This window comes from Natrix helvetica (assembly GCF_964273705.1).
Source record: "Natrix helvetica genome assembly, chromosome: 5".
Classification (NCBI taxonomy): domain Eukaryota; kingdom Metazoa; phylum Chordata; class Lepidosauria; order Squamata; family Natricidae; genus Natrix; species Natrix helvetica.
The window spans coordinates 39,789,114-39,805,000 of record NC_138551.1 but is presented as its reverse complement, the minus strand read 5'-3'; the positions used below and the strand labels follow the sequence as shown (position 1 = coordinate 39,805,000).

General features: G+C 35.8%; 1 protein-coding gene across 1 annotated transcript; it reads right to left on the bottom strand.

The window, feature by feature from the left end:
- Window positions 1–411: 411 nt before the first annotated feature.
- RBP2 (retinol binding protein 2) lies at window positions 412–13,409 on the bottom strand (the record flags this gene model as incomplete). The annotated part of the gene is made up of 4 exons (XM_081953850.1): window positions 412–465; window positions 4,806–4,907; window positions 8,170–8,348; window positions 13,337–13,409. 4 exons carry the CDS (start codon window positions 13,407–13,409, stop codon window positions 412–414), a joined length of 408 nt encoding a protein of 135 aa, XP_081809976.1.
- Window positions 13,410–15,887: the final 2,478 nt, after the last annotated feature.

The window sequence follows — 15,887 nt, the reverse complement described above, 5'->3', positions numbered from 1 at the left end:
AAGCAGACCGGCAGTAGTGACTGTCAGAACCCACCCCTGCTCAGTACATTATGTGAACCCAATCAGTGATATCTATTCTTTTTATTTATTCCACCCAAATGTATTTATTCCACCCAAATGTATTTATACCACCCAAAACGTCTTGCATCATCACACCAGGATATATCTATTACTAGAAAACAGACCTACTAAGATTTGGGAAATAGAACAAAACGTTTGCTTAATTCCTATTTGGAAGGCAAAGATCCATTCTAAGGTGTGCAGGTGTGGGATATTATTTTTAGACATTATTTGCTAATCAAACAGAGCAATGGATCACAAACGAAAATAAAACTTTTATTCCTATAGTTATCTTAAAAGAGAACTTAAAATCATCAACACAAACGTGGCAGCTATATCAGCTTCATCAGTCTATTTTGTCTTCTTGAAGACTTGATGGCACACCTGGTCTTCACATGTCAATTCCTACAACAGAAAAACCATCAATAAGCACAACTTTTTCATTGCCCTTATTGTACCCCCAGGCCCTCCCTTAAACTCAAAGATAAAAGCAGCTCAGCCACCACATTAACAGTAAGGCTGGGCTATTAAATGGAAAAGAACGATGTATTTTATGTAACCAATCAGCCAGTAAGCACTGCAGGTTGCAGTAATTAGATTTGGACACTTCAGTTGAGTTTTTAAAAGGATAAAAATGAAAAATGTATGAAAATTGCTCTGTAACAGTAGGACATTTCATAGTCTATTATTAGCCCACATACTGTAGTGTATTAAAACTACTGGAGCAACAAGAAATTGCAAAAGGAGAAAAGGCAAGGCTATAAAGGTAACAAGGTAAGTACAATAGTACAATAGTATTTGACCAAAAGCAGCTGTTGTGTCTGCAGAAAGTGTATCTTAACTTGGAATGCTATAGCAAGTGTTACAAAGTGGATCAGTAGCATTATTGACAAGTTTTGAATGCATTTTATCATGAAAGACCTGTCTATGTGGATATCTTTTTTACATGGCAATTTGTTTTACCTAGCAATCTCTCAACCTTTGCTATTAACTCCTTAAGTGGTTCTTAAGACTTGGTAGCAGCAATAAAAATTAAGAGAAGATACTACAGAACAATAATGACGTTATTGCAAGAAGGCCATGGGTAGCTGGTTTTCTTCAGCTCTTGTTTTTGCAATCAGATCTATAGATTAAACCACTATCTACTGTTTCTCTATCTGTAAAATGGAATTAATGATTCTGTGATGAAATAGTTTAAAAATCACTCCCAAACACAATTGTGTTTTTAATCTTATTTTATTTTTAAATTGCAATTGCTTTGCAATTCACATGAAGCTACTATGAATTTTGTGATGTTTTAAGAGCTACTATCAGCATTATTACTCAGAAGAGGAAATATCAAAGTGGGTTTTTTTTCAATATGGGTAGTATAGTCCTACATGATGGATTCCTACCAAACTGATTAGGGTTCAGCATAATCTTACTAGGTAAACCAGCTTTAAAAGATCATCTAAAGTATCAGTGGACTATGTAAAAAGTTTTAAGATAATAACAATTACTACCAATTATGACAAATTTAATAAGATAATTGAAAACTATGGGAAGACTTTTTTCAGCACTGAAAAATCATGCTTTCCATTTTTTTGACATCCATTCTTCTAAGTCATAGTTACCTCTTAATATAATTCTCAAGAGAGCAGAAATTGTAGACAATGTCTTCCAAAGCATCTGTGTTAGTAGAATTTCTAGATTTATGACAATTTTACTAGAATAATCATATGTATTATAGAAAAATGTGGAGCTTCTTAATAGGTTTTGAAGCAGGACTGAATGATGGAACTGGGGGAAGGTAGCAGGATATTCTTTCTTTTTCTTTAGAAATTTTGCAAGCCAATGTTTGCATTTAATGAAAAATGAATTATGGCTAAGAATGCTAAACATGAATAATTAAATTTCAATATTAAATATACTTATTTAGAAGTGTGTTCTTCTGAAAACAATTTCTTTACCTACTTAGAAAAGCGGTTTGGACTTGAGTATTGACAATGGTTAAGCATGATTACTTAAAATTTCTAACTCGCTAAGCAAACTTGATCTCAGTGGACAAAATGAATAGTTATCGAATGTAGGGCACAAAAATGGGACAGCAACTAGTTTCCTATAGCTATTGAAGTATTTAGTCATCATCTGGATTTCTGCAGCCATGCTCTGATAGCTAATTTAGGATTTGCTTTGAGTTTGCTAGAAGTCCTCCTTCTTTCAAGAATTCTGCTTAAGAGATGCCAAAATTTATTGGCAAGAACATCTTTATTTCTTCATCCAGCTGTAAAATCAAGACCCCATAGGTTTTATTTTAGTCATCCTGATCACTTTCCTGCTTCCCACTTAGTGGGCTTTACTTTCCCTTTGCCATGAAACAAAAGGACAGGGGGGTTTGCAAAGTGGTGGCTGGAGAGTCATATTTTATGCTCCCTCCATTGCCCTGGTTGACAGGAGACAGAAAGATGCTGGAAGAGATCTAAGTTAGCAGAAATACAACTTTGTGGGAAGGGCCTTTCACCAGTCCTCACTTTTGAAATTGTTCACTTGAACATTTTATTATTTAATCTGTCATTTATTGTTTCTCATACTTTGGTGACCGCTTAATTTCCTTTACATCATTCAAGTTTTCTATGGATATGAATTCAGCTTTTCTTCAACAGCACTAAATTATATGTTTTAAAGATAAAATGTTGTATGCCTGATGATTGTTCTAGTCCATTTTTTTCAGTCTTTCCATTTTCTGTGCAGGCTACGGAAAAGGGTTCTCCTTTTAAACCATATTCCCCATAGCTTACAATGAAGTTGAAAATAATTATCACTGTCAATTACCGTAAATTTATATTGTGACAAAAAAGTCGATTCCACTTCACATTTCTATCTTTTTTCCATAGCACTTTGTTTGAGCTATTTGTTTTTAATTAACAAAAATGTGCAACTATTGCAATTTCATAACCTCAGTATGGAACATTGAGATTGTGCCCGTGAATAAATGCCAGCCAGCTTGAGACAACTGATTGTTCTAATCAGTTGCAGCAGATTTCATTGCTAGAATATCCTATACTGTATACTTTCCTCAATAAATAATGGTAGTGTTTTGGTCAGCGTTTTCCTAATTTTAATTACTACCTGGAATTGCTTGTGGGCTATTAAATGAAAATGGAAACAAGACCATCAAACATTAATTTCTAAGTGTTCAAATAAGTACAAAGTCTGCTGATTTACAGACTAATGGAACGGAGACGGTATAAGGAAATGATAGTGTGGTTTGTTGGGTGGTGGATGTACACACTTTTGTATCATTTCTGATTGTGGAAAAGATGGGAGAATCCCAACTCTCATCCTCCCTCATATTTGCCTGTCTTAAAAAGGTCTACGTATCTAAAGGGACTTTTCAACATAAAAGAAGTATCATTAAAAATCCATAGGTACACTTGAAAGGGTATTGAATTCCTGCGTTAAATAAATGGAATTTGTTACTCACTATAATGGCCTCACTGCCTTCAGTGCTGTTTTTTTATGATTGACATAATCTGTAGGCTATCTCATAGTGAAACTGATAGGTGAAATAAAATTGCTTTTATATGTTTATAGTTCATCTCCCACTATTCCTTCAAACAGAACCAATTTTATTTCTTCTTAACATGAAAAGGAGTCTCACACTTTAATCCTGGTTAAGGAAAGATTCCTTGAAATTCAGAGTAGGCCAGTGAATGTTTATCAGACTATTTTGCTCTAGCCTTAATTATTTTACATGTAGTTATTTTGGGGGCACAGTTTAAGGTAATGATTCCCTGACTTGTAAGGCAATAAAAGACTACTTTCTCCCATGTGACCTTGGTTCAGGAAACAAAGGGGAAACCCAGGATAAGCCCCTGCAGGTGCAGTATCCCAGTGATGGAATCAACTTAATATTTATGGAAAGGACCACAACTTTCAAAATAATCTGAGTTTTTAGTTTTATTTACTGGAGTATTTCTTTTCCTGGTTCTGTTAGGAATTCTATTAGCCATTTAGCTCTTACTGGAAGTAAAAGATGGCTTGAATTTTCTTGAAAAGCAGTTAATAAATCTATTAAATAAAGACATACCGATGTAAACAAATTATTTATAAAATATTCCTATTCCAGGTAGTACCTGTGAGGGAGGTGGGTGATTTCTAAATTTGATATATAAATAAAATAAACGTACATATCAAATTTAGAAATCAAATATAACCATAAATAAATATATATTAGGTTGTCACATTTCATCTTTATAACAGATGCAGTTTGGGGCTGAATCAGTAACCCTGTTATCCGTCATCCTCTCCAGACAAGCAATCTAAATATCTATCCTATTCCCGTTCTTGTGATATCTGTAAAAGGAAAACTGATATACATAATGCAATTGTACATGCATAGACTCTTTTTTGAAAGCATTTGTTAGCAGGAGTGTGTCATAATTAGGGAATTCATATGGAAATAGTGACTGGACAAGGTCACCTTATAAGCAAAGATCTGAGCCTTAGGTTTGCAACTTCACATGCTGCTAATTCATACTTTGTCTGATGTGTGGTGATAAAATTGGAGAGTCCAAAATGAACATCCAAGCAGTTTCAGAACAAGACAGCATGAATATATATACATACACATATACATGTACAGGTACAGGTACTTGTACATATAATGTACACATAGATATACTTGATCCTTTAAAAATCATTATAGAAATGAGTTGATGTGGAACAGTTTTTAATTATACAAAATGAACATATTTGGTTCTTACTAGATGCAGTTTGTCTCCTTCAATCCAATGTTTCCAGCCTCTATTGTTTTTTTCACCCTTCTGGACACAGACAAGTTTGTCACCATCCCAGGTCACTGTTGTCTTCAAGGATTAAAAGATAGTATTAAGCAATATTGTAGAAATTTGAAATATTCAAAGCTGGAACTATATACATGTTTTGTGAACGTGTCAGGTGAAAAAGAAAAAAGGGTGGAGGGAAACACAGCCATCCCCCCCCCCCGCAAAATCTCAAATTCTGGTTGCAAACCAAGATTGTCATTTATGTTTCATGTGCACAGTTCTTCATCCTGATTCATGAAATAACCATAGAAACAAATTACACAAATTTATGTATGATGGAAGTGTTCGCTAGGAAGGGAAGCCAATATGAAATTTGGTTCTGCTTTAAGAGCAGAGTAACTAATCTCCAATAGAAAAGTCATGCTTTATTTAAACTAATGCAACATCCACACGCATATTTCTATTTCAGTAAGAAATTAGGGTAGTGTTCACAGCAGAATAAATTAAATTATTTTATATAAAAGTGACATACCAACTGATGATTAAATCTTCCAGTTGTTTTATAAGGTTGCAAATAAAGCAGCTGTTTATTAGAGACATAGTACAGGATAAAAAACATCTGAAAATTTCTTGAAGAAAGGTACCATCTTACAGATCAAATTATTAGGATAATTAACCTATGAAAGCCTGCACTGCTTGTTTAGATAATGCCTTGTGCAGTGCAAAATATTTTTTGCATTTCAATACAGTATATTCTTTTTCCAAAGAAAAAGGAATTTCAATGGAATCTGGAAGCATATGGGTGTTTTTCATAGGTGGTATTCTGCTAGTTCGCCCCAGTTCGGGTGAACAGGTTGCGGCGCCGGTGGGAGGCTCCACCCACCTGCCCAGACGTCATCATGGATGCTCTGCCACATGTGCAGAAGGCGCATGCGCTCCCAGTTCCAGACCGGTAGCAAAGGTAAGAGGATTTCATGCCTGGTGTTTTGTACTTATTATGAAGAAGTTGTGTGTGAATGTCCATCTAACATTTTGTGGCCATTTTTGCAGTGATATTCAACCTCCCTGGGTTCCCATACATCCATCAGTCCCCAAGGAAGGCATCTTGGGTGTTTTCAATCTGGAAAGCCTAGCAACTAGGAAAGTATCAGAATGACAGAGAGGTTACCAATTCTAGCAGTTCTATATTCTGCCAATGCCAAGAACAGCAGCAAAATAATTCAAAGCATATTCATGTACGCAGAGCAAAAGGTAGCAAATGGTAGTTTCTTGAACAGGCAATTTGAGAAATTGCAAAGGGAATTTTAGTGTACTAATAACATCATGCAAAGGGGCAGAAAAAGTTTTTGAAAAAACCAAAACATTTATATTCTGTTGCTGCTCATCAAACCTGCTATTTTATTAATATTGGTGGATATTTTCACCTTTTTCTTACTATTTTTGAAAAATCTGTAGACCTGAATTGGGCTAGGTAGAGAGCTTTTTAAATATAGAAAACTTGGATAGGGTTTTCAGCTTGAGAAGTAACTTTTTTTCTTTCAAGTGGAAGACTATCCTCAAAAAAGTAGATGATGCCAGAAAGGAGAGAAGGGGTTAGGAAAAAAATCCTGTAAAAATCTTTTTTTTAAATAATTCTTTTTTTTTTTAAAGAAAATATTGTTCTTGGTAATCACCAAGAACAATAATTTTCTTTTCAAAAAAAGAATTATCAACTGAATCTTAATATCTGAATGCAAATTGTAAAAAATTGCTGAAAATTTTAAAGTTAATGCAAAGATAGCATAAGGCCATAGGTCATGCTGCCCTCTGCACTGAAGTAGAAAGTACAATTTTTTTTCTTCTTAACATTTTTCCCAAATGTATGGGGTCTACTTTTTTTTTTTTACTATGAACCAAATGTTAATTCATTGGTTGTGATGGGAACTAATCGAGTGGCTTGTTGTCCAAGACCAATTTTTTTGGGCTGAGAGAGAGTGACTGTCCCAAAGTCACTCAATTGGCTTTCATGCCTAAAGTGAGACTAGAACTCACATTCTGCTGATTTCTAGCCTGGTCCCTTAACCACTAGATCAAACCGATTCTCAGAAAAAAACAGAATGACTTCCTTAAAAATAATTAATCCCTGCTTCTGCTGGAAAAAAAAAATAAGTAGCAATGTGTTGGTATAGGAATGCTGGATAGAAATCACCCTGATAAGAAATCAGAGAGAATTATAAAAGAAATGAGGTGCTTTTTCTTCCTGTAGTCACATAACAGGACTGAGATAGAAAGAGAAAATTGAGGTTGCTGAAAGTTCAGCAAAGCGGCAGTTTTGTGCTCCTGAATAGGACTGGTAAAGGATGGCTTTGTTATAAGGAGCATCCTGTGATGTCAGGGCACAGAAAGGTCACGGATGATAAGGAAGATATTGGCTATAAGTAGCAAATCTCTCCTTTCTCCTTGGAAAAAAATAATTAGGTGATTGTAATGTTTGCTGCTCTGTTCTGGAAGTCTGATATAGAGGCACATAAGACACAATTTACATTGGGTGACTCTGGCACACTATTAGAATCAGGTGCAAAGAGTTACACATTATGAAACTGGTATTAGTGAAATTTAGTCCCCAATCTCATTCTGTCTCAATCCAGGGTGGAAACAATAAAACAAACATTTTCTGGCATCTGACCAATATGTTCTATGAAACTCATCAACAGTCCAAGCAGCACCTAACATCCCATGGCTGTTGATTGGAAGACAGCAGGAAAGACTAGATTGCCTTTGTAATATACAGTATATTAAAGGTTTTCCCGTCTCTCTATCTTCTCCAGACATGACAGTTCAGTTTCCAGTCTGGACAGCTTTTGTTTGCAGAGTATTGAGGAAGGGCCATCTTGCACCATAACACCAAGATGGACTTGAAAGGCTTCCAGTTGAGTAAGGGACTTTGCATAAATAATAGGTTCTAACCTAATTTTGCTTACCACAAGTAAAACGTTTTGTGTGCTGCAGCCTAGAAGAATAAATAGCAGTGACCTCTGTGGCTAACAGGAATGTGCTTTTCTCTGTACCAAACTATGAAGCATGGCTGTCAACCAGGGAAATATAGCAGTCTGGAACCATGAAGAGTTGAAAGCAAATGAAAAGTAATTTTACCTTGCTGTCATCTGCCTGAGAAATTGTCACGATTTGCATATAGAACAAATAGTTGCACTAGCAAAGCGTATAGTTTCAGAAATGCAAATTTAAGCTTCTTTATAAATAAGCATTTCTTTAACATTTTAATTTGCTTTCAACCTGTTTACTTGAATGTCAAGGGCTTATATTGACTGCTGTGTAAATGGGAAACAAATAATAGGTTTTCTACCTTCACAACTCGACTGTCAAGCCCCTTGGTGTGTTCTTCAAATTCCACTCCTATGGTATAATTCAATTCATAGTTTCTGAAAGTGCTCAGTGTCTTTGTCTTGAAATTGTCTCCATCTTGAATAATTTCTTTTGTTTGTTTTAGATGTTTTGCAATCTTACGGGTAGCAAAATCGATGCCTGCAGATGGAAGAAGAGATATGCATTTTAACAAGGTGCCTGATTAAATTCAGTTTCTAAATGTAAAAACACAAATTTGTGAGGTTATGCAGAGGCCTAATAAGACTTTTTGGCTTTTTAAGGGGAGTTCGTGTCTCTTGTATACTATGAACTGATTTTTAATAAGTTAGTTTGACGTGGAATGCAAAGTTCTTTCTCTGTCAATCAGATAATTCCTCGTGCCATTACCATTCAAGTTCTCTAACTATTATTGTTCTCCTCCTGGCTGGTACACTGAGTCTTATGGTCAATTCTTCACACCAGTACCTATTGCATGCAAAGCTTTCTGATGTCAAAGAAGGCAAATACAATTTCTTAAATACCCCTCAGCTAAAAGATATTTAGCTATGTTTCTGGAGCGGTGCTGTAACAAAAAGGAAGTAACATGATGGAGAAGATTGGTTGAAAAGGAGCACCAGATCAAAGGATCTCCTATCTGCAACTGAAGCATCTTGTTGTCTGAGAAACAGTAGGTAATATCCATTGATCCCTATCACTTCCATGAATTAGTCCAACTTTTTTTCCAAGCCAGTCAGCTACTAAATTTCATTGTGGCAAATTCTAAATAATAATAATAATAATAATACATTTATTTCTTAGCCGCACCCTCTCCCGAAGGACTCGGGGCGGCGTACAATAAAACACATAAAAAACAATATGGACAATACACACACAGAATAAACGAACACGCGTACATGGAGGAGGTATGAAGATAAGAAAAGACAGTTAAAACATAGTTTAAAATCCCCTAATAAAAGTCTAAAAGTAACAAAAATTAAAAAACCCGTCAGGAACAGTGTGAACGAACTATGGTTGAGCCAGGCTAAAGTTTAACTACAGTACAATAAGGGTTTAGGTATATTTATAAGCAGTTCACACATGTACTGAATAATAAAGCACATGGTCAAGTCACACATTATGCTTAGTGAAAGGCAGTTAGGTTTTATTATTGTTTAGCAGGCAACTAAAAGACTGAAACTCAGACATTAAAAGCACATGGGAGAGCTTCAGTGTCCTTGTGCTTGGAGAACTCCGTTCCATAGGTATTTTTCTACCTTAATCTACTTTGTATTTGAATGTTACAAGCATTTGGGTGGAAAGAGAGAGCCATCATAGCTTGGAAAGGAACCAATTTCCATCTAGATAACAGAAGATTGAAACACATATTTATTTATTTGTTTATTTGGATCCAATGTTTATTGTTTTTACAAATAACTCAAGGTGGTGAACATATCCAACACCCCTTCGTTCTCCTATTTCCCCCACAATAACCCTATGAGGTGAGGTGGGTTGAGAGAGAGAGAGAGAGACAGACAGACCGACAGACTGCAGGGCAAAAGCCGGGCTAGAAGTCATGTTCTCCTGCTTTCTAGTTGGGTGTCATAACAACTAGACTAAACTGGCTGTCTCATCTTATTATGTTCAGGTCTTGCTCTGAAGAAATGGATAGAAAGCTGTTCTGACCCCCCTTCCTCCGTTGCCCACACAGAACACACACTCCGGAACAGTACAAAGGAACAAGGTTTATTGCACAAACAAACAAGAGGTTCCGTGGCAGCAAGCCACCAAGACAAAACTCACAGGAACAGAACACAAAAGCAGCTATCCAGCTTGCTAGAATTCCAGACTAGAACTTCTGGCATAAGTCTTCTGTTGACTGCTGCAAAGGGCGTATGCACAGTCAACCCTTTTATAACCTGGAAAGGTTATAGAGCCTCCCAAACAGCAGCTGAGAGCTCTTTACCGCCTATAATTATGCCCACGCTCCTTGTGTCTATGGGTGCGCCGGTAACGGGCGTCCAGAAACTCCCTGCTGAGTTCTGACACTGTCTCGTGAGTCTTCCCCGCTGCTCCAAGGCATGGCATCGGGAGCCCCCCTCCTCTGGCTCTCACTGCTGCTCCATGCCTCAGGCGCCTCCTGGTGGCCGACCAGACTCTCGGATCCCTGCTCAGCATCCGAATCCTGTCCAGGGTCGCCCATCTCCTCTGGAGCTGACTCGTAGGGACCCTCACTCTCGGAGTCTGGTGGCAGCGGCAACGGCTGGGCCACAACAGAAAGCATTAGTAGTTTTGTAGCTTAATCATCATTACCTTCCATTACATAATAGCTTTTGTTATAATTTTATTTTGATCATGAGCTGTGGGGTTAGAATGCAGTACTGCAGGCTACTTCTGCTGATTGCCAGCTGCCAGCAGGTGACAGTTTGAGCCTCACCAGCTCAAGTTGACTCAGTCTTCCATCCTTTTGAGGTGGTAAAATGAGGACTCAGAATGAGGACAATATACTGACTCTGTAAACCACTTAGAGAGGGCTTTAAAGCACTGTGAAGCAGTATATAAGTCTAAATGCTATTGCTATCAGGATCAGAATAGGATATTTAGAGAGCAATGGCATACCATAGATTAAATGCAAAAAAGAATACACTGGACTGATTTCTTTCTTGTCATATTTCAGTAAAAGATGCTAGTGATGATCTAAACAAATTCATCAGTGGGAATAGCAGTCAACCAAGATTGTTGTAAACACGTCCTTGAACTCAAGATGTATTTCACCTCTGTCAGCCAAAAGCTCAAAGATAGAGAGCGGTGTCATTTATTATCTATTTCCCCCTCTAGCGATTGCCACTGATTGAATAAGATTGCAAAGCATAAAGCTGCAAATGCAGTGTTGTGATGTAAGCCCTAGACCATTTGTTCATGCGTGAGAAGTACTAAAGAGCTGAAACTTGAATCATGAATGCATCTGCATCTTTGCTCATTTTGATCCTCCTTGCAGATGCCAGTGAAAGCTTAGAATATTTGATAGATAAAATTGAATGCTTTTGCAAAATCTATAATATTTTGCAGCTAAAATATCTAGCTAGTTTTCTCAAGAGGGACATAGCACAATCCTACCCAAGAAATAATTTAGTGGAACTTAAATATAAATAAGCATATACTTATATACACACAGGCACATTGATACACGGAGAGAGAAAGAGAGAGAGATTGATTTACACAGATATCTTATTTTGCCATCCTTTACCTTACCCTGTGAAATAATTATTATTATTCTTACAAAATATGAATACAATTTTCTGTATTGAATTTATTAGTATTGTCTTCCGTTAGGAAAATCTGAACAAAAAATTATCCCTTCCTATGCACAATAAATATTTTCATTTTCATTTCATTTCATTTCATTTATTCCCCCCCCCCCGATTTCTTATTCTGATTCACAGATATGTTATATTCTTTTTTACTTTCTTGTGAAAGTAAAAAGGGCATGCATAAATATGATAAAATATTGATATTTATCATTATACTAGTGTACTTATTCTATTGCAATTAATGTAATTATTTATAGGAAGAAACCTATCCCAGAAGTCATTAATAAAATAAGGTTGTAATACCAATATATCATTGCCTACTTACTGTTCAAAGGAAAGAATATGCAACATATATAGACATGTATAATAAAAAGAGAATCGTTGCAAAATGATTGCCCCACTGATGGCTGGCACTATCTGCAGGAGTTGCACATCTGAAACTCAGCACTCTTTAGAACTGACAGCCTGAGAATTAGAGCTCAGATTTAGTCTAGGAACTCCTAACAGTTGACTAGTTTTGTTAATATACCAACCATCTGTTCAATGCTAACAGTACTTTTTGTCTGTTTGTTTGATGTCCCTTAGTATGCACAAGCTATTACAGTAAATCAGACTTTATATATGCAATTCATTATTAGGTAGAAAGTGAAATGAATAAGAACAACTGTACTATGCAGCGATACTACTGATTTTCTTTTTTCTTTTTAAAATATGGCAACCATAATCTCTAGATTGCTCAATTAAGATTAGATCTGTTGATAATACAAGGCATAATGCAACAACTGCTGAGTTGTTGTACTGATAATATTGAAAACGTTGTAAGATTTGAGATCCAGATGTCAATGTATAACTTGTACAATCCTATGATTACTATACCTGAGATAGACCTGGGCCAGAGCTCTCTTATGAACATATATTCTTAAAAATATGCTATTGGGGGAGAATTACTATCCCATTTCTGTCCTGGGCATTGCAGTCATAGTTGCACTAATCTTAAATACTGGTAAAATATGTTTTACTGAACATTTCAATGCTCCATAATTTGTCTTGTCTTGAAGCATAGATGGGAAATGTTATATTTTCAGGGCCAGATTCCTGCTATTGTCAGAAAGTTGGTCAGATATGTGTAGAGAAAAGAAGGCTTTCTATTATTTCCCAGAATTCTGCATGTTTTGGCTGTATTTTAATTTATTAAACTTGTATGCCACCCAACTCTTAATGGATTTGTTGAGTAGAAATAGAGAAACACGGAGAAACATGGAAAAATACTTTCACAATTTATGCAGCCAGGATTCTTGCATATGGAAAAATTACAGGAGTGAATGCATACCTAGTCTTATCTTGGCACAACCTTCATGTTCTGTCCTGTTAGGCAAGTATCCATTATTATATTGAATATAGTCTCATAAGGTCTACAGTCCATAAAAATAAATAGAAATCTCTCATCACCCAATTTGAAGCTGTTCCCAGCTTTGTAAGCCATTTTCATATTTGCAAGAGATATACATAAAAATGATCACATAATGCATGGTGCTTTGTAATACATAAGAATAATTTACTACTGTTGCCTTGATTGGCAGTGTTAAAACATTTGAACAATATACAAAATTTAGGTTGTAATTTTAGGTTTTGAATTATTTTAAGTTAATCTACGCTACTTTGCATGCATATGAGCTGGTCATGGTTTAAAATAAAGTAAGTTGAAGGATTCATATCCTTCCATGGGATGTAAAACACTGCTTTAAAAATATTTGAATTATCTGGTTATACATTTTAATACATGCTTAAGCAGTGGTGTTCAAAGTATCTTCTTGTATTGTAAAGATAGAACTTAATCATTTGAATTAAGTTTATACTTACCTAAAGCAATCATATAACCTTCAAAGTTTTCATTTAATACCATTTCCCACGTTCCATTGTAATCGGCAGGCATTGCTGCTAGGTGATTAAAGCCAAGGATAGTTTAACTATGGAATATGAAATGGTGTTCTCCAAAAAGAATGAACTGTAATTCTATCCTTTTTATAGTTCTTTGGGTGTAGTTTATGATTTCCAATATAATAAAGTCTAAGGGTCACTGAGATAATCTAAGCAGAACTTTATGTTTGTTATTAAAGTTCAAAGGAGAATTAGATGCGAGAAGGAAAATGATGTTGCAATGACCTTTTTAAAATGTTAAGAAAAAGGACACTAGAATATTTTTATGAAAGCATGTGGTTGAAATATGTGTTCTATAATGGCAAATTATAAAGTCTAAATTGGTTGTTCACTTTGTTTCAAAAATGTCTAAGATCCTTGACTACTGTTTGAATTTTATTAGATGTGCTATCTAACTCGTTCAGTTCAGTTTGAAAGGAGCAGTAGCTAGTTTCTTCCCAATAATCCCACTTTGCTTGAGGTGGGTACACCAATGTTCAATGCACTACTAGAGCATAGCTGTTCAGGAATTTCTGGATGCTTCTGATGTAGAAAAAGTATGAGGCCTTGGTACAATGCAAGGTGACAAGATAACCACACTGGCATTTTGTTTTGTCCTTCTGCTTCTTCCTCCCTAATGTGGGTTTCTTCAAGCAGCTACAGCTAGGCACTGTATATTCTATCAACCCTATAGTTGAAGTTCTGGTTTTAATTTATAAAGCTATACCTAACTTGGCACATAGATACCTCCAGGTGCCTATGTTAACTACAATTGATCTGTCTGAAGAGTTTATCCTGAAAGAAGCTGCTTGTGGTCTTCCAATTTCATGTAATGATGTTCCCTGAAGCTAGGAAAAACTGCTTTTCCATCATGATATTGATAGTCTACAACAGCCTCTTTCTAGAACATAGTTTGTTTCTTGGGTGATGGCCTTCCAGAAGAAAGTGAAGACCAATCTTTGATAGACTTTGATGAAGGATTGTGCACTGGATTTTATTTAACTAGTTTATTGGTATTGTGCATAATTCATTGGGGTTGTGTTTGGATTTGATGTTATAAGCGTTTTCTTACCGTTTATAATGTTCTTTAGCCACTGTGAGTTCATTACAACAATGGCAAAAATGTTTGATAAATTAAAAAATATATAACAACCCTGGATTTTATGAATACTCTGTCAACAGTGCCTATTAAATATATTTATATTCAATTATCCATTTAGACAAACATTAAAGTCTAGCAAGGATCATTGTAATGTTAAGGAACAGTAGGGAAAAGAATCTATATCCCGATAGTTTAAAATATTAGATTAGCTGTTTAATGGATGTGTCCAGTGCTGCTTTCTCCCACATGGTACACGCAGACCTTGACTTACAACAGTTCATTTAGTGACTGTCCAAAATTACATCACTAAAAAAGCGATTTATGAGCGTTTTTTCACACTATGACCATTGCAGTACACCGACAGTCATGTGATCAAAATCCAGATGCTTGGCAACTGACTCATATTTCTGGTGGTTGCAATGTCTGAAGTGGTCATGTGATCTCCTTTTGCAACCTTCGGACAAGCAAAGTCAATGAGGAAGCCAGATTCACTTAACAACCAGGTTACTAATTTATGAACTGCAGTGTTTCAATTAACAAATCTGGCAAGAAAAGTTGTGAAATGGGGCAAAACTCAATTTATAAAGGTTTCACTTAGCAGCAGACATTTTGGGCTCAATTGAGGTCTTAAGTCAAGGACTACCTGTATCATTTCTTGATGTAGTGGGACCACAAGTACCAACAAACACACCCGACTTTCTTTAAGGGATTTGGATAACTATTGCTCCGGCTATGATAGATAAAAATGTGGGAATGCTATTGTAATTTCCCACATAATTTGACATATTGTGGTTTTAAGGCAGAAGTAACAAACTGAGACCTTGCTGCCGGAACCTTGAGTATAGTTTTTAGAGTATCTCAAAACCTATACACAAGATGATGCATATTAATTATATTTAATTAATGTAATTATAATCAAATGTAAATGTAAAAGTGGTGCCACAGAGCATGAATAATTTAAGTGAACCTTATGTTGGCTCTGGTGTAAGGATGATAGTATCGCTCTCTGAAACTCAAGGAAATGCAAAGTATAATTTCTGAAGCAATCTTGATATCTGAATTTCTAATGTTATTGGCAATGTACAGTTTCATAAAAAATGAGTAGGACAAATTGGGAGATAGAGTATGGTCAGATATTTCCTTGTCTCACCTATGATTAAATTCAATTGTATTCAAGGCAATTCTGGAAGCATTTACTTTGTCAGTTAAATGACGCTCAGTAGTCTCTCTTTAATTCATTGTTTATAAATCAATTTGTGAATATCAGTTCCCAGAATTTCCTAGTCAGCCTGACTAGTTGGGAAATTCTGGGAGTTAATGTCCATGCATTTTCAAGTTTGAAAAATGAAGTTTTAGACTGAAGAAGGTTGGAAGTCATCTGCAGAGTCCACT